General features: G+C 44.7%; 1 protein-coding gene across 2 annotated transcripts in view; it reads left to right on the plus strand.

Moving 5' to 3' along the window:
- Positions 1 to 20,209, plus strand: part of LOC135501800 (hemicentin-1-like) — a 60,206-nt gene that overhangs the window by 15,345 nt on the left and 24,652 nt on the right. For both annotated transcript variants that reach the window (XM_064794119.1, XM_064794120.1), the window contains exons 16-35: positions 1,033 to 1,320; positions 2,065 to 2,349; positions 2,658 to 2,933; positions 3,601 to 3,879; positions 4,837 to 5,121; positions 5,588 to 5,705; positions 6,764 to 6,930; positions 7,530 to 7,814; positions 9,015 to 9,287; positions 9,642 to 9,785; positions 10,171 to 10,299; positions 11,287 to 11,476; positions 12,700 to 12,782; positions 13,959 to 14,231; positions 16,414 to 16,545; positions 17,369 to 17,500; positions 18,051 to 18,238; positions 18,833 to 18,914; positions 19,342 to 19,513; positions 19,799 to 19,896. In XM_064794119.1, coding sequence (XP_064650189.1) covers positions 1,033 to 1,320; positions 2,065 to 2,349; positions 2,658 to 2,933; positions 3,601 to 3,879; positions 4,837 to 5,121; positions 5,588 to 5,705; positions 6,764 to 6,930; positions 7,530 to 7,814; positions 9,015 to 9,287; positions 9,642 to 9,785; positions 10,171 to 10,299; positions 11,287 to 11,476; positions 12,700 to 12,782; positions 13,959 to 14,231; positions 16,414 to 16,545; positions 17,369 to 17,500; positions 18,051 to 18,238; positions 18,833 to 18,914; positions 19,342 to 19,513; positions 19,799 to 19,896 — 3,879 coding nt within the window. The remainder of the gene's footprint in view (positions 1 to 1,032; positions 1,321 to 2,064; positions 2,350 to 2,657; positions 2,934 to 3,600; positions 3,880 to 4,836; positions 5,122 to 5,587; positions 5,706 to 6,763; positions 6,931 to 7,529; positions 7,815 to 9,014; positions 9,288 to 9,641; positions 9,786 to 10,170; positions 10,300 to 11,286; positions 11,477 to 12,699; positions 12,783 to 13,958; positions 14,232 to 16,413; positions 16,546 to 17,368; positions 17,501 to 18,050; positions 18,239 to 18,832; positions 18,915 to 19,341; positions 19,514 to 19,798; positions 19,897 to 20,209) is intronic.

Genomic DNA, 20,209 nt, shown 5'->3' on the forward strand with positions numbered 1-20,209 from the left:
TAACATATCACCTGCAAACGTGCAAAATTTCGAGACGAAACACGACCCCCAAATGGCACTTTAGTGAGCCGCCTTATAGTATTATGATATAGATCAAATGGGTTTTGGTAGTTTATTATCAAAGGGTTTTCAAGGTATGAGGTGTGCAGTTCAAGACATTTGAGTAATTTATAGTAAGTTGGTTTTTGAGACATTTCGGTAGTTCATTTGTATTAAATGGGTTTTGGTAGTTTATTATCAAAGGGTTTTCAAGGTATGAGGTGTGCGGTTCAAGTCATTTAAGTAATTTATAGTAAATGGGTTTTTGAGACATTTGGGTAGTTTATAGTATGTGTTTTTTGCAACATTGTGGTAGTTAGAAGTAAGTGGGTTTTGAAGCAATTTGGGTTGTTTATGATCAATGTGTTTTCGGGTAGTTTGCGGTATGTGGGTTGCAAGACATTATGGTAGTATGCAGTAACTGGGTTTTCGAAGGATTTAAGTAGTTTATGATCTATGGGTTTTCAAGGTAATTAGGTAGTTTATGATCTATGGGTTTTCAAGGTCATTAGGTAGTTTATGATCTGTGGGTTTTCAAGGTATTTAGGTAGTTTATGATCTAGGGGTTTTCATGGTAATTAGGTAGTTTATGATCTAGGGGTTTTCAAGGTAATTAGGTAGTTTATGATCTAGGGGTTTTCAAGGTAATTAGGTAGTTTATGATCTAGGGGTTTTCAAGGTAATTAGGTAGTTTATGATCTATGGGTTTTCAAGGTCATTAGGTAGTTTATGATCTATGGGTTTTCAAGGTCATTAGGTAGTTTATGATCTGTGGGTTTTCAAGGTATTTAGGTAGTTTATGATCTAGGGGTTTTCATGGTAATTAGGTAGTTTATGATCTAGGGGTTTTCATGGTAATTAGGTAGTTTATGATCTAGGGGTTTTCAAGGTAATTACATGTAGATAGTTTACGTGAGTGGTTTTTGCAGCAATAAAAGTCGCTCGTTGGTGTAATGCTCTACCTCTGATAACATATTGGATCTTCTTTTGAAGTTCCACCTCGCATCGATGTCAGCCAGATCAGCCTACTCGATATGGAGGTCATTGTCAACCGCTCCGTCATAATCCAGTGTCCGGCAACCGGAATCCCCGCACCGGAAATCAGTTGGTTCCACGACGGCCGCGAAATCGACCCAAAGGTCCAGCAACATTTCAAATTAAAACGAGGCGGCCGGGAATTGATGATCAATAATGTGCAGGTTGACGATAGTGGGCGCTACGTCTGCAGGGCAACGAATCCGGCCGGAACGGCTGAGCAGATGTATCATTTGAATGTGTTAGGTAAGAAACTTGTGTGATTTTTTAGCTCACGTGGGTGAGCTCTTGTCAACACGTTTTGTCCTGCACCCGGTGTCCAATAACGGCCTCACCTGGTGCCGTCAACGATGGTGGCACGTTTGCTCATTATTGCGTCTAGAAAGTTGAAACTTGGTGTGTGGATTTCTCATGAGAATATTATTTTGACAGTAGTTAGGAACACACATCTTCCATCCCTGTCTTTTCTTGCCCCAAGGCCATTCACTTTTTGCATTTGGGGCAGCAGTTTTGTCTTTGTGTCCGAAAAATCACTGTTGTCTGAAGCTTGACATTAGAACAGAGTACATGAGTGTGTGACCAGCTTTAAATAGTACAGGCCAACACCGGCCACTTGCTATATAGAATCTCTCTGTTAAGGACACCCTGTTGGTACTGACAAGTACTTTCATATTGGGCAGTGTCCTGATTAGAGAGGTCGAATTGCATGGAAACAATCGATTTGTTACCAAAACCATTGTCCTTATTAGAGAGGGTGTCCTTATTAGAGAGGTGTCACCTAAGAGAGGTTCCATTGTGTTTTGATGCTGGAAACCTGATAGACCAAAACTACTGTCCTTATTAGAGAGGTTGTCCTTATTAGAGAGGTGTCCTTATTAGTGAGGGTGTCCTTATTAGAGAGGTTGTCCTTATTAGAGAGGTGTCCACTAAGAGAGGTTCCACTGTATTTTGCTGCTGCAAACCCAGTTTCAATTTCATCTCTTGTTTCAGTTCCCCCACGCATCGACGACACCAACCTCGACCGCTCGCCACAAATCGTTGTGAACCGTTCCATCACTCTCCAATGTCCGGCGTACGGCACCCCACCGCCAGATATCACGTGGCTAAGGAACGGAATCCCATTACTGGCATCCGGGAAGCCGCACATCCGGGTGTTGAACGGCGGTAAAGAGATCAAGATAACGCGAGCGGCGGTAACAGATAGCGCCCGCTATACCTGTATTGCTACAAATAAAGCTGGCACTAGCGATATCGATTTTGATATGGATATTATAGGTAAACTGCTAAAATGAGTTACTTTTGTGTGAATTGACCATTATTTAAAAAAAATTTTCATGAAACTTTATGAAAAGTTATCAACAAGGCCCTTGAAACTCTCAATGTCGACTAGGCCATGGAGAGACAGCATCAATAAAATTACGTTTGCGGCAAAATCAAGGACAGGATCAAGGAATATCAAACGCATCAACTCACGTCAAAAGATATCATGAATGTGGTGACCTTTGAGCTAGGACTTGGTCCGTGGCAGCCCCACATTATAAAAAGCACATATCATTATTGTTTTTCCTTCGTTATGTTTTCAGTGCCGCCCTCTATCGATGGCCACATCGACACCAACCCGCAGGTCATCAAAGGTCGCACGATGATCCTAAACTGTCCGGCGTCGGGCATCCCATTCCCGAACATCACGTGGATGGTGAACAGGAACCCCATCGTGGAGAGTCAGCGCTTTAAAATCCTTGCCCAAGGACGCCAACTTGAGATAATCAGCACAATGGTGGTGGATAGTAATCGATATACCTGTGTGGCTTCGAATGCTGCTGGGCAGGCCTCCAAGGATTTCAACGTCGAGGTCATAGGTAAGTTTTGATGAATTTATGGTGCTGGATTTCAGTGCAAAGAAACAAGATGCCCCCCAAGGTCAGGGATTGCTGTAATCTCACTGGTAGGGTCTTACAACATACTCCTCAGCTGGCATGATTAGGTACAGTGGAACCTCTCTATTAAGGACACCATTGGGACTGATAGATCCCGTCCTTGATTGAGAGGCGTCCTGATTACTGAGGTCAATTGAAGAAAAAAGTGCACGACATACTCCTCCCCTGGCGAGAGTAAGTTCATTGGAAACTCTCTACTAAGGACACCCTTGGTCTGATAGATCATTTCCTTAGCAGAGAGGTGTCCTGATCACTGAGGTCTAATTGAAGAAAAGTGCCGCAAACTCACAGGGGTGCTCCAAACTGGGATCATTTGCAAAAAATATAGGAATCCCCCCAGTCCTGGGCCTCCATTTCAAATTTGACTTGGCCAACAGCTTCACTCTGTCTGCATGACAATGAGGGTGCAGACTTGCAGTGTGAGGGAGGAGGGCCTGTGCGTCAACCAGTGCCATTATTCCTCAATCTGGACCCCCCAAGGTCTTAAGATTGCTAAATTTTACTTTGAGAGAGTCAGGATGTTATTCCTCTGGTGTCAACAAAAAACCAACAATGTTTATTTATGCGTTTCTAATCCGATTCGTTCCAGTTCCACCAACAATTGACGAGGCGAACTTGGTGGACAACCCTAGGGTCATAAGCAACCGTACCGTCATCCTGGAATGTCCGGTTTCCGGCACCCCGCCCCCGACTATCAAATGGTTGAAGGACGGCGTCAGACTTGTGGAGAAGAAGGGTCTAAAGGTTCTCTCCGCTGGGCGCCAGGTTGAGATTCTGCATGCCGCTGTGATCGACACGGGGCGTTACACGTGTATTGCAGCCAATGATGCTGGAGAATTGAGGAGGACGTTTGGTTTGGAAGTTCTTGGTGAGTAGTCTGAGCATTTTAAGTTTGCTGTATCATATAGATCTGTTGTTGTATTGGTGCAAATTGGTGTTCATTTCCTTTGGAGGAAAGGTCTGTTCTGATACACAATTAAAGGGTAACTCGTGTCAATTTCACCATATAATGTTTTAGCTGGTTTTGACAAATGACTACGTCACTTTCTCATAAATCGGTAAGGTTTTCGAATCGAAATGCACATTTTGTAGAAATTGATGGTTTAATACCGCCCGGACGACTCGCTTCGATGCCGTTGAAATTGCGCTACGCCGACGACATTTTCGTTGATGACGTCACAACATGAACATTTTCGCGGTCGCGGTGGTTTACAATCGGCGATTTTATAATAAATCTAATCAAAAATGGAAAATTTGAGCTTTACATTTGTGATCAACAATTAAAAACAGACGTATTTCCGCAAAGTTGTAAATCACATCGCTGTATCACTTTAAGTATTCTGTCCAATACAGTTGTCATGGCAGAAAGCTCCACCCTTCTCAAACATCACCATAGCTTTAACTACTAGAGTCTGTCCAGATGCTTAAGTTTAGCTGCAATCAAAAAAATAACTCACAATCTGTGTGAGGTAAAAACCGATATTTATCATCTTATCATGAGCCTCACCAAAGCAAGAGTTCTGGTCACTGACACTTTTACTGATAACAGCTTACCACTCAACTGTTCTAATTTGCACAGAATAAGTTTATTGTCTTTGGCATACAGGGCTGATTTCATCAACGCATGTTATGGCAGGTCGCTAAAATCACTCAGTCTTGTCGCGTAAACTTCCACAAACAAGTGAATTTTGTTGCCTGCAATCAAGATTGAAAATCACAGCAACAAAAATCACCCATTTCCCGGGCACTTTACTGATTAAAAAGCAGTAGTGTGCAGTAGTGTAAAGTCCACCTATTTCACATCTTGTAACCATGTCTATTTCAGTCCCGCCGCAGATTGATGACCGTCTGCTGGACCTGAATCCATTCGTCATTCAAAACCGCAGCGTTTACATCGACTGCCCCGTGACCAGCATCCCACAGCCGTCGTTCCTCTGGTCCAAGAATGGCCAACCGCTCTTCGACTTTCCGTATCCGAACTTGAAACTGTTGAATAACGGGCGCCAGATTCACGTGGTAAAGGCGCAGGTGTCTGATGCTGGGGATTACACGTGTTTGGCGACGAACGTGGCGGGCCAGCTTAGCAGGACTTTCAAGTTGGAAGTTTTGAGTAAGTTAGGATTGGCTGTTTCCCTTCAAAAGTTGTTGGTCGTATTATCCTTGCGTAAATTTCATTTCATTTTGAGTGATATTTGTTGTCATTTCGAGTACTACAGTCCAGATCACAATTGACATCTGTGGTGCGTGCTACCCAGCACTTAAGTTGTGGGCAAGTGATGCATCATATGCAGGCAAACTTTGTGAAACATGAAGCAATAAGGGCAATATTGTCAAGTAACTTTCCTCGTCGTTGGAAAACAAATTTGACAGTACTTTTTCGGATTCAATGATGCGATGAACCCCTTGTACATACACTCCAGACGCAGTGGACGGCCTCATCCCTCACCCTTAGGATATCCAATTAGGATGACGCAATGCACTGCCCCGATAGTCTACTTGTTCAAGTAGGAGCGGCACAAATTTCCTGAAAAGGTGCCCGTTTCATTTTGTTATTCACATGAAAACTTTTTTTCCAGTTCCGCCAAAATTCAACGGAAGTGGCGAGACGTTGAGCCTGAGTGTCATCAAGGGCCACTCTGTGGCCATCGTCTGCCCGGCCATAGGCACACCACCACCGACTGTCCTCTGGTTCAGGTAAAAAAATAGAGTGCTTCAGATTTTGATCCGAGAACAAAAAAGGGACAATTTTTTTCATTTGTTGATGTCATCATGTCAAGTCTGCACTTGGAGGTGATATTCTCCAGAGAGTATTCCTCCTCCAAGGCAGGATGAGTGTTTTTGCGTGCCACTATGGATTGGCACCAATTGGTTAGGCCTACTGACTCTGTCTTTGGCCAGAGGTAGAGTCCACGCAAGCTACTCATGTTTCTCACTTGCTGTGGTCTTTGACCTACCCTGGCATAGACACCAGACACAAGGAACCTCGGTTTTAAGTCTCATTCGAAGGGCCAGGAAGTTTATTTCCTTGAAGGCCACGCCGGTTCATCCAGAAAGACAACCCTGGGTTCCCCCCGGATTGAACCCAGTCCCTGTTGCATGGTAGCCAGCAGTGTTAACCACTAGGCATGAACCTCCTCCAGGAGAAGATTTCCCCATGATCTAACCCGGGCCCTATTGCGTGGTAGCCAGCAGTGTTAACCACTAGGCATGAACCTCCGCCAGGAGAAGATTGTCCCCAGGATCAAACCCGGACCCTACTGCCTGGTAGCCAGCAGTGTTAACCACTAGGCATGAACCTCCTCCAGGAGAAGACTGTCCCCAGGATCTAACCCATGTCCTATTGCGCGGTAGCCAGCAGTGTTAACCACTAGGCATGAGCTTCCTCCAGGAGAAGATTTTCCCCAGGATCTAACCCGGTCCCTATTGTGTGGTAGCCAGCAGTGTTAACCCCTAGGCATGAACCTCCTTCAGGAGAAGATTGTCCCCAGGATCAAACCCGGGCCCTCTTGCATGGTAGCCAGCAGTGTTAACCACTAGGCATGAACCTCCTCCAGGTGAAGATTGTCCCCAGGATCTAACCCGGGCCCTATTGCATGGTAGCCAGCAGTGTTAACCACTAGGCATGAGCCTCCTCCAGGAGAAGATTGGCCCCAGGATCGAACCCGGGCCCTTTTGCGTAGAAGCCAGCAGTGTTAACCACTAGGCCATGAGGCTCCTCAGCAATTTATCAAAAGTTCGCCTCCTTGTTTCAGAGATGGCCTGCCACTCACCATGGACCTAAACCCTCACATGCAGCTTCAAGACAACGACAGGATCCTCAAGATTTTAAGCAGTCGCGTTGTCGATAGGGCGCGTTATGCCTGCCGGGCGCATAATCCTGCGGGCGAGGTTGAGAGGTATTTCAACCTGGATGTGTTGGGTAAGTATTCTCCAACTGTGTTTCAAACTTCAAAAGGAGGAGTTGTGGCCGTCTGGAACGTACTCATTACCAGCAATTCTGAATCCGCCCCCTAATGCACAGAGACGCACATTAATGCATTGGAATGCATAGGCAAAATGCATTGGAATGCATAGGCAAAATGCGTTGGAATGCATAGGCAAATTGCGTTGGAATGCATAGGCAAAATGCGTTGGAATGCATAGGCAAAATGCATTGGAATGCATAGGCAAAATGCATTGTGGACAATTCACTGCCAGCAGAGATTAACCTGTGGGGTAAATAGAATATGTTTATCGAAAAAAATTTATGATTTTTGAAACATTTTCCTTGTCTATGTGAGATTTAAAAGTTGAATGAGGGCCCAAGTCAAACCTTATAAAATGTTTAACTATAATACGGAAAAGAAATTTGTTTAAACTCTATTTTCTTTTGGATAAGCATTTTCTACTCAGCACCTTATCTTAAAGCTGGCAGTACACATCAGTGCACATGGAGGCTGTAATTGCATGGAGGCTATAATTGTACCACCCTACCTTACCTTTCACCAACTAACAACCGATATCAAATTTTATTTTCAGTGCCCCCTCGCATCAACGGCTCGGAAAAGATACAAGAAATGTCCGTCATTGTGAACCGGGGTACCGTAATCTCGTGTCCAGCTTCCGGGATCCCTGCACCCAACATCGACTGGTACTGGGAGGGGAAAAGGCTTACCGTTCTGTCCAATCCGAACTTGCGCTTTTTGAGTGGCGGGCGCCAGCTGCAGATCATCAGCGCCCAGCTACTCGATATCGGACAGTATAAGTGTGTGGCTTCGAACCAGGCCGGCAACGCTTCTAAGGAGTTCATTCTTGGTGTTATGGGTAGGTAATGCTTCTAAGGAGTTCATTCTTGGTGTTATGGGTAGGTAACGCTTCTAAGGAGTTCATTCTTGGTGTTATGGGTAGGTAACGCTTCTAAGGAGTTCATTCTTGGTGTTATGGGTAGGTAACGTTTCTAAGGAGTTCATTCTTAGTGTTATGGGTAGGTAACACTTCTAAGGAGTTCATTCTTGGTGTTATGGGTAGGTAACGCTTCTAAGGAGTTCATTCTTGGTGTTATGGGTAGGTAACGCTTCTAAGGAGTTCATTCTTGGTGTTATGGGTAGGTAACGCTTCTAAGGAGTTCATTCTTGGTGTTATGGGTAGGTAACGCTTCTTAGGAGTTCATTCTTGGTGTTATGGGTAGGTAACGCTTCTAAGGAGTTCATTCTTGGTGTTATGGGTAGGTAACGCTTCTAAGGAGTTCATTCTTGGTGTTATGGGTAGGTAACACTTCTAAGGAGTTCATTCTTGGTGTTATGGGTAGGTGACACTTCTAAGGAGTTCATTCTTGGTGTTATGGGTAGGTGGCGCTTCTAAGGAGTTCATTCTTGGTGTTATGGGTAGGTAACGCTTCTAAGGAGTTCATTCTTAGTGTTATGGGTAGGTACCACTTCTAAGGAGTTCATTCTTGGTGTTATGGGTAGGTACCGCTTCTAAGGAGTTCATTCTTGGTGTTATGGGTAGGTACCGCTTCTAAGGAGTTCATTCTTGGTGTTATGGGTAGGTAACACTTCTAAGGAGTTCATTCTTGGTGTTATGGGTAGGTAACGCTTCTAAGGAGTTCATTCTTGGTGTTATCGGTAGGTAACGCTTCTAAGGAGTTCATTCTTGGTGTTATGGGTAGGTAACGGTTCTAAGGAGTTCATTCTTGGTGTTATGGGTAGGTAACGCTTCTGAGGAGTTCATTCTTGGTGTTATGGGTAGGTAACGCTTCTAAGGAGTTCATTCTTGGTGTTATGGGTAGGTAACGCTTTTAAAAAGAAGACGATATTGAACCGTTTGAGTTTAGAGCTGACTGGCAAATAGGATGTAACAAGTTTGAGGGATTCTTTGTTCATAATGTAGAAGGAAATTGTCAATGTTCTAGATTAGTAGCGTTATCTGTGAAAATATAAACCTCGCAAAACTCCAATGCTGCCGTCGGTACTTAGACACCGCAGGCCATCAGCAAATCCTCATTCCTGTACGTCACTTTTCCAGTTCCCCCAACAATCGAAGATGGACCGCCTATCGTACAGGCCAGCCTCCACGCACGCACCCTCCTGCTCTGCGAGACGTTAGGCCTACCGGAGCCCGACATACAGTGGGAGAAGAGCGGTGAACGCATCCCGAACAACGGCGCCAACTACAGGATGCATCGGTCGGGCTCGTTGGAATTCAGCAGCGTAACACTGGAGGATTCTGGGAACTATCGCTGTACTGCCACAAATGAAGCCGGAGCTAAATTTCGGGATGTTCGGTTGGAAGTGCAAGGTTTGTCAATTTGTTTTCTTTTTGCTTCCGAAGTATTTGCTATTCAATTCTTGCAGGGAATTTCAAGGGTGAAAACTTGGGAGTAGATGTAGAGGGCCATCGATCTCGCTACCAGGCCCTTGATTTAGAACTTTATCGAGCCTTAGCTCTGGCCACGAGGGTTGGACACATTGGCTGACAAATGTGACCCTCTCTGAGAAAGTTCAACCAATATAGGCCTTGTAACTGGCAGTGACAAGGCCTGTTCATTGCCCCAGCGAATACAGTGTCCTGAATAGAGAGGTTGAGCTGAGGGAGGTTCCTTGAAACTTGGTAATTTTACATGCAGTGACCTCGTTTGTTTTTTGCCTTCAGTTCCACCAACAATCCTCTCCCCGAGTCCATACGAGGTGACCGTGGCCGTCGACAGCAGCGGCATCCTGCCCTGTAAGACGTCTGGCGCGCCTAAACCGCGTATCACCTGGCAGAAGGGAACATCGGTACTCAACGGCGCTAACGGTAGGTTGTAACCCTCAGAGTCTAACCCTTTCTGGGTCACCTGCGTCAACCTAGACACCAAAACGTTTTATGCTTGATGAAACTTTCTATTAACAAAAACGCAATGTACAACCAAACTGAGCTAATGTATTTTCACAGGGAGGACGAAATCTGACTATCAAATCAGACTCTCTAGCTCTCCCTCCCTATATATATATATATAAAATCATGTTCTAGCATTAAAAAAATCTGTGCAGGTCGAGAATACGATTTTCTTTCGCATGTCATCTGGCTTTTCTTCCCCCCCCCCACATAACCTGTCATCTATCTCCTATGCCTTGCATGATTAAACAACAGTTCTTACTCGCTGAGAACTCGTCCCTGATGCTAGCTCTCAATTTTCCAGGATACAGCGTCGAGACTGACGGCTCCCTCGTCATCCAGAAGGCGGGACTCCGTGATGCTGGAATCTACATCTGCATCGCCCAGAATAACGCCGGTACGGCGCTGGGGCAGGTCAGGCTGGAAGTAGAAGGTATGTTCTATTCTCAGGTTGCCTTGCCGACTCACCATCATCATCATCATCATCATCATCATCATCATCATCATCATCATCATCATCATCATCATCATCATCATCATCATCATCATCATCATCATCATCATCATCGTAAACACTACTGTGGGCATGGGCAGTCTTCAAATAGTCAATTGTAGTTCAATTCTGAGCTCAAGCCTCATTTTTTAACACCCTGCCGCTAAAAGTAGATCAAAGATCAAAGATCGTCATTCAAGTTCTGATTAATAACATTTAGTATTTGTTTTACAATTGCGCTGAATCAGGATTTTAAGGTAGGTTCTTTCATCGATTGGTACACAAGTGATTGCACCCCCTATAGCGAATTCATTCCAGTGGCGTATTTAGGGGTGGGACATGAGATGCGCCCCCCCTCCTTTTCGTCGGAGAGCACAATTTTTAAGGGCACCTCTCCACAAGAAGCGTAGCTGTTTCTAACTTAAGCCCTCAGCTGCCCAGAAAATGTGTATTAGACAGTTAAATTTCCAAGCCCCTGACCCTCATTTCCAAGATGGCACCGTCGGTGCTCTCTGTACTGGTTGGGGCTGGCCCCCTTTTCCAAATTTCGGGAATTCTGGCAGTGCTCAGCTTCAGGGTTAACCATAGGTACCACCATTTAACTAGAACTTTAAAACCTAAAGCGATTAGAACTCCTTCAAATTGAAGTGAATGCCCCTTAAAACCTGGGAGGTTGTTTTCTGGAAAACAAGAACAGACTCCCGCCCTTCAATTTTGCATTCACTTTGTTTTGAAAGAGTTCTTATTACTTTCGGGTGTCAAGTTCTAGCTAAAATGGTGGTGCATTTGGTCAGCCCTTAATCAGTTAGCTGTAGAACATAGTCCATGTCAACGTGACGTTATAAGCCAACATGCTTTCTAACAACCGGGCCCAGACACACAGCTCCCACGTTTAATATTTTATCGAATGTTGCCATCTCGTTTCAGTCCCGCCGAAGATCGAGGACCAACAGAAGGACTACACGGTGATCCAGGACCGCGAGATTATCCTACCTTGCCGGTCTAACGGCGTCCCCACGCCCAGGGTCTACTGGGAGAAGGATGGCAACTTGATATCGCAGAGTGATTTCAGATACCGGGTCCTGCGGTCTGGCTGGCTGGCCATCCCCATCACTCGGTAGGCTAAAGCTAACTTGGAATACAACCACTCTCAAGTTTATCGGCGCTAATTAGCTCCGATTTATCAAAATCTGATTCCGAGTGCATCACCCTCTTCTACTCGGTAACTTGTGTCAAATTTCACCATATAATGTTTTAGCTGTTTTTGACAAATGACTATGTCACTTTCTCATAAATCGGTAAGGTTTTGGAATCGAAATGCACATTTTCTAGAAATTGATGGTTTAATCCCGCCCGGATGGCTCGCTTCGATGTCGTTTTCGTTGATGACGTCACAACATGAACATTTTCGCGGTCGCGGTGGTTTACATTCAGCGATTTTATAATAAATCTAATCAAAAATGGAAAATCCCGGGGTGGGGGCGCCCTGTTTAAATTTTTTTTTAATAAATTTTTTTAAATACTGATCATGTTCTAGGACCACAATATGCATGTTAATTGCTCTTAGAAACCATCTTAACACACTGTATGTCCTGTATTTCTCAAGGAAACACCCCTTTCCCACAAAAATGGTGCGACGTTCATGCTTACAAGGCGAAAAATTGACTGCATCCTCGGGGTAGCACCCTGTTTGAAAAAAATCCTGGCAAGAACACTGATCTTGTTGAGGTCATTGGCTGCCGATACATCTAAAACCCCATGAAAACTCACCATTAGTGGCTGCGGTTTAATAGGCGAAGGGATGAGGTAGACCGCATCCCGAGTGTAATGACATCACATTTGAATGATAATAACATATCGACTATGAGAACGGGTCTTTGATGCTGCTTGTCCAAAGGGTAAGACCGTTGTGACTGACGTTGTGTCAGATCAGAACAGATCGTTGGTGTGTCCTGACGTCTTGACGTCACTACCCTGTTGGTGTGACTTCAGATGTCCCTTGTGACGTCACCCGTGGTGATGGTGATGCCCCGGTCTTGATCAGTGTGGATAAGATCAATAATATCATATTGAAGAAGGCATCTTTTACTTAAAACTGCTCGCAAATACAGTAGAACCTCTCTATTAAGGACACCCTTGGGACTGACAAGTGCTGTCCTTGATAGAGAGATGTCCTGATTAGAGAGGTCAAATTGAATGGAAACAACCACTTTGGTAACAAAACTAGTGTCCTTAATAGAGAGGTGTCCGCTAAGGGAAGTTCCACTGTATTGTCTTTTGTCGATAAAATCTTCTCATAATCAACAATATAATTGAAATTTTTTTGTTTTCCCATTCCAGGACCCAAGACACCGGTCGATATAAATGTATAGCTGAGAACAACGCTGGGAAAGACACCATCGAGATCGCTCTCACAGTGCAAGGTTTGTACTTCTTCTCTTCATGTTCACTAGCCTCCTTAGTCAGTCACCCCTACTGGGTGTACTCGATGGTCCCCTGCACACCTCCACCCTGTTTCCATACAGATGATCCTGCAGATTGAAACCATTTTGGCAGAGTTGTTGTCTGTGGGCTTCTACAGCGAAGTCTGCGTCTGTGGGCTTCTACAGCGAAGTATGCATCTGTGGGCTTCTACAGCGAAGTCTGCATCTGTGGGCTTCTACAGCGAAGTCTGCATCTGTTGGCTCCTACAGCGAAGTCTGCGTCTGTGGGCTTCTAGAGCGAAGTCTGCGTCTGTGGGATTCTACAGCAAAGTCTGTGTCTATGGGCTTCTACAGCGAAGTCTGTGTCTGTGGGCTTCTACAGCAAAGTCTGCGTCTGTGGGCTCCTACAGCGAAGTCTGCGTCTGTGGGCTTCTACAGCGAAGTCTGCGTCTGTGGGCTTCTACAGCGAAGTCTGTGTCTGTGGGCAGTCCTGTAGTACATGGCTCAAGGTTTGTACCAAGCACTCCAATTTCAGTGTTGACCGTAGGTACTCATTCTGGCTAGAACTTAAAATCCTAAAGCAACTAAAACTCCTTCAAAATGAAATAAATGTCCATTTAAAACCTGGGTGGCTGCTCTCTGGAAAACAATGACTAGACTGCCACCTTAAAAATTGGCATTCAACCCATTTTGAAGTTCTAATTGCTTCAGGATTTCACCAAAACGGTGATGCTTCTGGTCAACCCTTAAGGCTCTAGGTAGTGTCACTATCATGGCTGTAGTTGGGCACTGATTGGCGTCATTGGCCTAGTTTTGTCCATCTATGCATCTGGGAGGAGTTCATAACAACTCTCGTTCATTTTTGTTTGCTCTGAAATAACTGTACATACACATGACAAATACAAGGATTATAAGATTTAAGTTGTGGTAAGAGGTCAAAATAATCTTTTCAAATTCGACTACACAAGTTCTCGGCAACGGGCCAAATGAATCTTGATTGCATGTCTCACACAAAGGAAAAGCCAATATATTTGTAAAGTGACTTGCCTAAGCCCACAAACACTGTGATGGTGACAGCTTCTCAGATCAAACATGATGTCCGAATTGGGAATCAGACACCTAAAAATATGCCACGTCCCTGTACACACTATTCACCTTCTTAATCGTATATTTCAGTTCCGCCCCACATCGAGGAGGCCCAACGCATCTTCACCGTCATCCAAGGCGATGAGGCGCACTTACTCTGTCGGGCGAAGGGCGTACCCCCGCCGGCGGTGATCTGGTACAGAGATGGACGCCGCATCGCCCCCGATGACCCGAGGTTTAAGGTCCTGGACTCGGGTTCGCTGCAGTTCGCGGACGTCCAGCGATCGGATGGTGGCAGTTACATCTGCTCCGCATCTAATCAGGCAGGCAGAGACACGGAACAGATCATCCTTAGGGTGCAAGGTGGGCATATTTATCAAGCGTCAAGTAATCGACAAAGAATCGGCCAATGTTAGGCGGCCAGTGTCGCTTTGAACTCTTATAATGCTCAGCATCAGCATCTGAAAAATTGGTCCTCGCTTAGGAAGATAAGTCTGCACGACATCTTATCTTGTGGTTTTGTGTCCATCGTCACCACAGCGTGTTCCGTGGTACGACCAAAGGGAAAGCCAGGCAAAGGTTCATTTTGTGTGCGACACATTGCAACCAAGAGCCATGACCACTGAACACATACTGGGAAGATGCTCAAGTTTTGCAGACCTGAGGAAGGAGACCTGGCCAAAGGGAGCACGAATCCATGACCAGTTATACGGAGATCTCCAGCAGCTACGCAGGACCACCGACTTTATGATAAAATCCGGACTGACTGTCTAAAACGTGGTGAACGAAAGAAGAAGAAGAAGAATGTGCGACACATCACAAGGAAACATGGAACAAGGAACTGGCCCACTAGCGAACAGTCTGTGGGTACACATTCCTGGGTTGACGCAGCCTTAGGATGAGACACCCTAAGAAATAATCTGGTCCGTTTTTTATTCATGCTTCTCAACTTCACATATCATATGAGTTTTGATCTGACCTGCTTTTCAAGGTCATAGAGGTCAAATGGCGTAAATTGGTCGCTTGATTGTAACTATGGCACGTTTCTTAACCACTAAAGCTATGAACTTGAAATTTGGTACACATGACTCCCTATGTCATGTCACTTCGGACACCGAATTTCGATCTGATCTGGTACTCAACTTGGCCACCAGGAGGCCAAAACTAAAATAGGTAAAAAGTGCAATATCTCGTTTATTAGTGACTTGTTAGCTCACCTCTTAGCAGAGGTGAGCTTATCCCATACCGTGGCGTCCGTCGTCCGTCGTCGTCGTCGTCGTCGTCGTCGTCGTCGTCGTCGTCGTCGTCGTCCGTCGTCCGTTAGCAGGGCACGTTTCGTAACTGTTAGAGCTATTGAGTTGAAACTTGGTACACATGTACCCTTATGTAATGACACCTTGGAGACCAAGTTTCGGTCCGATTCGTTTCATGGTTTGGCCACCAGGGGGCCAAACGTTAAAAGTGAAAATATGCAATATCTCCCTTAATAGTAGTCGGGAAATTTTGAAAAAAATATGGTAGGTACTTCTAGCAAAGGTGCATCATATATCCTCCGGGTTTTTGATTTGACCTCCTTTTCAAGGTCACAGAGGTCAAATGGTGTAAATTGGCCGTTAGGATGTAACAATGGCACGTTTCTAAACTGCAATGACTATTGATACCAAATTTGGTACACATTTACCCCTTAGTCAGGTGATCTCAGGGACCGAAGTTTGGTCCAATATGATTCACCACTTGACCACCAGGGGGCAAAATCCAAAAACCTTAAAAATGTGATTATTCCTTAGCTTCTTGCCCGATTGCCACCAATTTGATATCATGGGTACATCTAACCACCATACAGTATATGTCACACAGGTTTTTAATTTGACCTTCTTGTCAAGGTCACAGAGGTCAAATGGCGTAAATTCGCTGTCAGGCCGTAACTATGGCACGTTTCTTAACTGCAATGACTATTGATCACAAATTAGGTACACATGTACCCCTTGGTCAGGTGATCTTAGGTACCGAAGTTTGGTGCGATCTGATTTGCCGTTTGGCCTCCAGGGAGGGGGCCAAATCCTAAATTCTTCAAAATGCCATTATTCTTTGTAATGACTGGCCCGATTGGCACCAATTTTATATCATAGGTACATCTAATTCTAACAACCATTCAATGTGTCACCCGGGTCTTCTTTGATTTGACCTACTTTTCAAGGTCACAGAGGTCGAATGTACTGTAAATTGGCCATTTTGGGGAAATTGTAATTGCTTGGACCTACATCAAACCTAACACTACATGACACAATACCATGCTCTTTATCCATCTTTCCTCCACATGAGGTGAGCACAATGGCCCTGGCCATTTTCTTTTTTTTGATGATATTCTTATGGTACTTACTCCAAGCAACGATACATCACATGTCATACTGACTTTGGTTTGACCTATATACTATACATGTACAATGTTTCTTAACCTGAATGAATTCCAAAGCATCAAATATCTATACGGTGAGCACAATGGCCCCTGGCCGTTTCATTATTCATGCTTTTCAACTTATTTCAGTTCCGCCGTCGTTCACGCGTATCCCACAAGACCAGGAGGTGAACGCCAATGGACGCATCGAGTTGGAATGTGCCGCTGAAGGTATCCCGATTCCCGTGGTCTCCTGGCAGAAGAATGGGACAGTCGTACCATGTAAGTTTGCCTTATCTGAATTGTCTCCTCTGATGCAAGGATAGTGGAAGTGTATGAATGATTTGGTTTGACCCCTAGTTAGCGTGAGATGGCAGGTCTTGGTGTAACTTGCCTTACTCCATTAAGGAGTATAAATGGTTGCTAGTCAGAAATGCTCGGATTGGAGCAGGGACTCATCACTTAACCTCCCACCTCTGACGTCGAATCACAAACTAGGGGATTAAAAGAAATTCATACCCATGACCTCTTGGTCAGGAGTCTGGCACTCCGACTACTACACCATCACACTTCCCTGTGAAACACAAACTAGTGGATTGAAAGGGATTCATACCTGTGACCTCTAGGTCAGGAGTCTGGCACTCCAACCACTACACTATCACACTTCCCTGTGAAACACAAACTAGTGGATTGAAAGGGATTCATACCTGTGACCCCTTAGTCAGGAGTGTTGTTCTCTAACCTCTAGACCACCACTCATCCTCAGTGAAATAGCCAAGATTCAGTCCATAAAAATCTTAGAACAGGCCACTGTGGCCTACTTGGGCACTTAAAATGAATAGGAGTAAGGCACACAGGAGAATGCCAATGCCAGACACCAGTCCACATCATACAAGACTGTCCCCTGCGCCAGAATTTTCAACAGAATTCTGGCCCGCTTACGCTAATGTCAAGGAAAAACTGAGGGGAACACAACATGACCTCAAATGACACACCACTTCATCTCTGCCACAGGACTGAAGTCATAGTTTAGGCAGGTTGAACGCAGAAGAAGAAGAAGAAGTCAATCAAAATGTTAATTCAATGTGTGATTTCTATTTTCCAGCCGCCCCTAGCATCAATGGTCGGAGTCGTCTGAAGATTGAGGATGCGAGGAAAGAGGACGGTGGAACCTACGTCTGTGTGGCCATGAATCCCGCTGGCTCCGGCAAGGTCATCGCTGCCGTGTTCGTCAAAGGTAGGCAAATAGACTTGGTGTTACCTCAGGCCATACCAATTTGATTAGTAGTTTAACAGATTTTAGGAGGAGGAGCATGCGGGTCAAGAAAAGTAATAAAAAGGCTGATTTAGATGTTGGGCAGATATTGTCAGGTCATTCAATTAGACTTGGCTACCAAATCTGAGTCATATTTTTTTCAAATGAGGGTTATCCACGTTGTGCTGAGCTAATAACCAGGATCATAGGTTCGACACTTGGACGGATCAGCACTGTGTCATTTTGTTTCCTTAGCCAAGGCACTTGACCCTACTTGCCTCTCTCCACCCAGGAGTTGATTGGTGGCAGGGTTGCCTGGGGAAGTTGCATAGACCACCATCCTATCCAGGGGAGGTGTGCTCCTAGTCCCTTAATGCTCTCAATGGAAACTGAGATGAGCTCAGGCCCGATGAGCTGTTCGTGGCTCGGGCATTACCCAGCAATCAGTTAGCACTCAAATGTACAATCCATATGTAGGCTAACAGTACTGTATGGTTCAATCTTTCAATGGTTGATCTGCATCCCTTTACAGTACCGCCGCGGGTCTTGAACCTGGACGAGACGCGTGCTGTGACCTTGGCCGAGAAGGTCGTCCTGCACTGCCCGGTGAGTGGCGACCCTCCTCTCACCATCATCTGGATGAAGAACGGCCGCACGGTTCAGATGGACAACCGGATCAGTCAACTCCAGAACGGATCGCTCGTCATTTACGACTCTGTGGTGAGAACATGACAATATCTGTCCTTTAATGCTGGCAGACGAAGACTGCCACTGTGATTTCACCTACTGAAAGATTCGATTGCGATATTTCTGGTGAGCACCAGTTGCCCAGAGGTTATAGCTACACCCTTGGAGGATACCGAACGGAGTTCATATTGGCATGTGACGAGGTTAAACCATGTATGAGCATAAATCTGGCAAGAGGAGTGATGAGAGACTTACGTGAGACACTGGCCCAACACATTGTCACTTTTTTTTTTTTTTTTTTTTTTTTTCTACAAAAAAAGAAGTACTTCATGATTGTATCATCGTTTTTGTTTCTTATTTTTTCAGAACTCGGATGCTGGTGAACGTGAGACACTGGCCGAACACATTGTCACTTTTTTTTTTTTTTTTTTTTTTTTCGACAAAAAAAGAAGTACTTCATGATTGTATCATCGTTTTTGTTTCTTATTTTTTCAGAACTCGGATGCTGGTGAACGTGAGACACTGGCCGAACACATTGTCACTTTTTTTTTTTTTTTTTTTTTTTTTTTCGACAAAAAAAGAAGTACTTCATGATTGTATCATCGTTTTTGTTTCTTATTTTTTCAGAACTCCGATGCCGGTGAATATAAGTGTGTCGTGACCAATGACGCCGGATCGTCCGAAGGAACAGCCACACTGACTGTGCAAAGTAAGTATTGAAATGATAATAACTGATATGTGTAACCCCTATGTTAAGCAGTCTTGCGAGACATCGGGTACATTCAAGCATTGTGGTTCCCTTGTAACATACACATGTACCTCGGGATGGGAAAAAAATCTGTCAATCCCCACCAACACTTGATGATTCAAGTAATTTGAAGAGACATTCATTATTGTATCTAAATCTTTTAACCCTTTCTGTCCTCTAATGACTGGCATTACAAAATGAAAGTCTGTTGAAAAAGAAGCAAAGCTGTTTTTAAGAGCTGATAGATTTGTTCAACTGAAGCGCCATCTGTCAACTGAGGTTCTCAAACTTCATTGATGGCATTCTACTATGAATAAGTGGTCTGTTAGTCATGCGCTGTGATCAGGTCAGAAATGGTTCAACTTAAATATGAATCTTCTCTCCTCAGGGCCACCCGATTTTAGCGTCGAACCCAAGAACACTCTGATTGGCCAAGGGGAGACGACCATCTTTAACTGCGTGGCGAGCGGCGAGCCGAAACCATCCATCAGATGGCAGAAGGGGCGCGTGAGGCTATCGAGCGGGGACCGGCTGACCATCATGCCCAATAACTCACTTAGGTATTAGGAATTCTCTTATTAAAGGCCTATGCTGTCCATTCAAAATTTGAAATTGAATTTGAAAGTTAATTTGGGCTGTGCTCACCGTTACTGTGTCAACAGGTTCAAGCAGGTTGAAGGGCTCTGTACAAATTGGTTTTTTTACCTGTAATAGGCCTATGTATATGAGACACCCCTTAAACCCATTGACACAGTATAGTCCTCAGAGCCGACTGGCTTGAACCTGTCGACTAAGTTTATTCTTCACAGCCGTCATACTCATCCGTATTTTTTTATTTCTTACAGAATTGTTGCCACGCAGTTAGAGGATGCTGGAGTGTATGTTTGTATCGCGAGAAACAGCAGAGGGTCAATCTTGGTCCAAGCTGAACTCACCGTACAAGGTTTGTGGATTTCATACTATGTTATACACTATTCTATACATGCTTCCCGAAATTGGTGGCTTGCATTGGAACTAAATTTTTCCCCCTTGCCTATCATCAAAGGCATTCAAGTCTGTTGGTCAACCATGACTATCTCCTTTGTCCCGCCACCATAAGGCCTAGTTTTGCCTTATGACATCCCTATTTCGGACACTCAGCGCCCCATTTCTGGAAATGTGTATACAGCATCAAGCAATGATCCCTAAATGTGACCCGCTCCAGCAAAACCAGTCGCATGTCGCACATAAGATGAGCCGAGATGACACTAGAAGAT

The sequence above is a fragment of the Lineus longissimus genome, chromosome 17 (genome assembly GCF_910592395.1).
Source record: "Lineus longissimus chromosome 17, tnLinLong1.2, whole genome shotgun sequence".
Lineage (NCBI taxonomy): Eukaryota > Metazoa > Nemertea > Pilidiophora > Heteronemertea > Lineidae > Lineus > Lineus longissimus.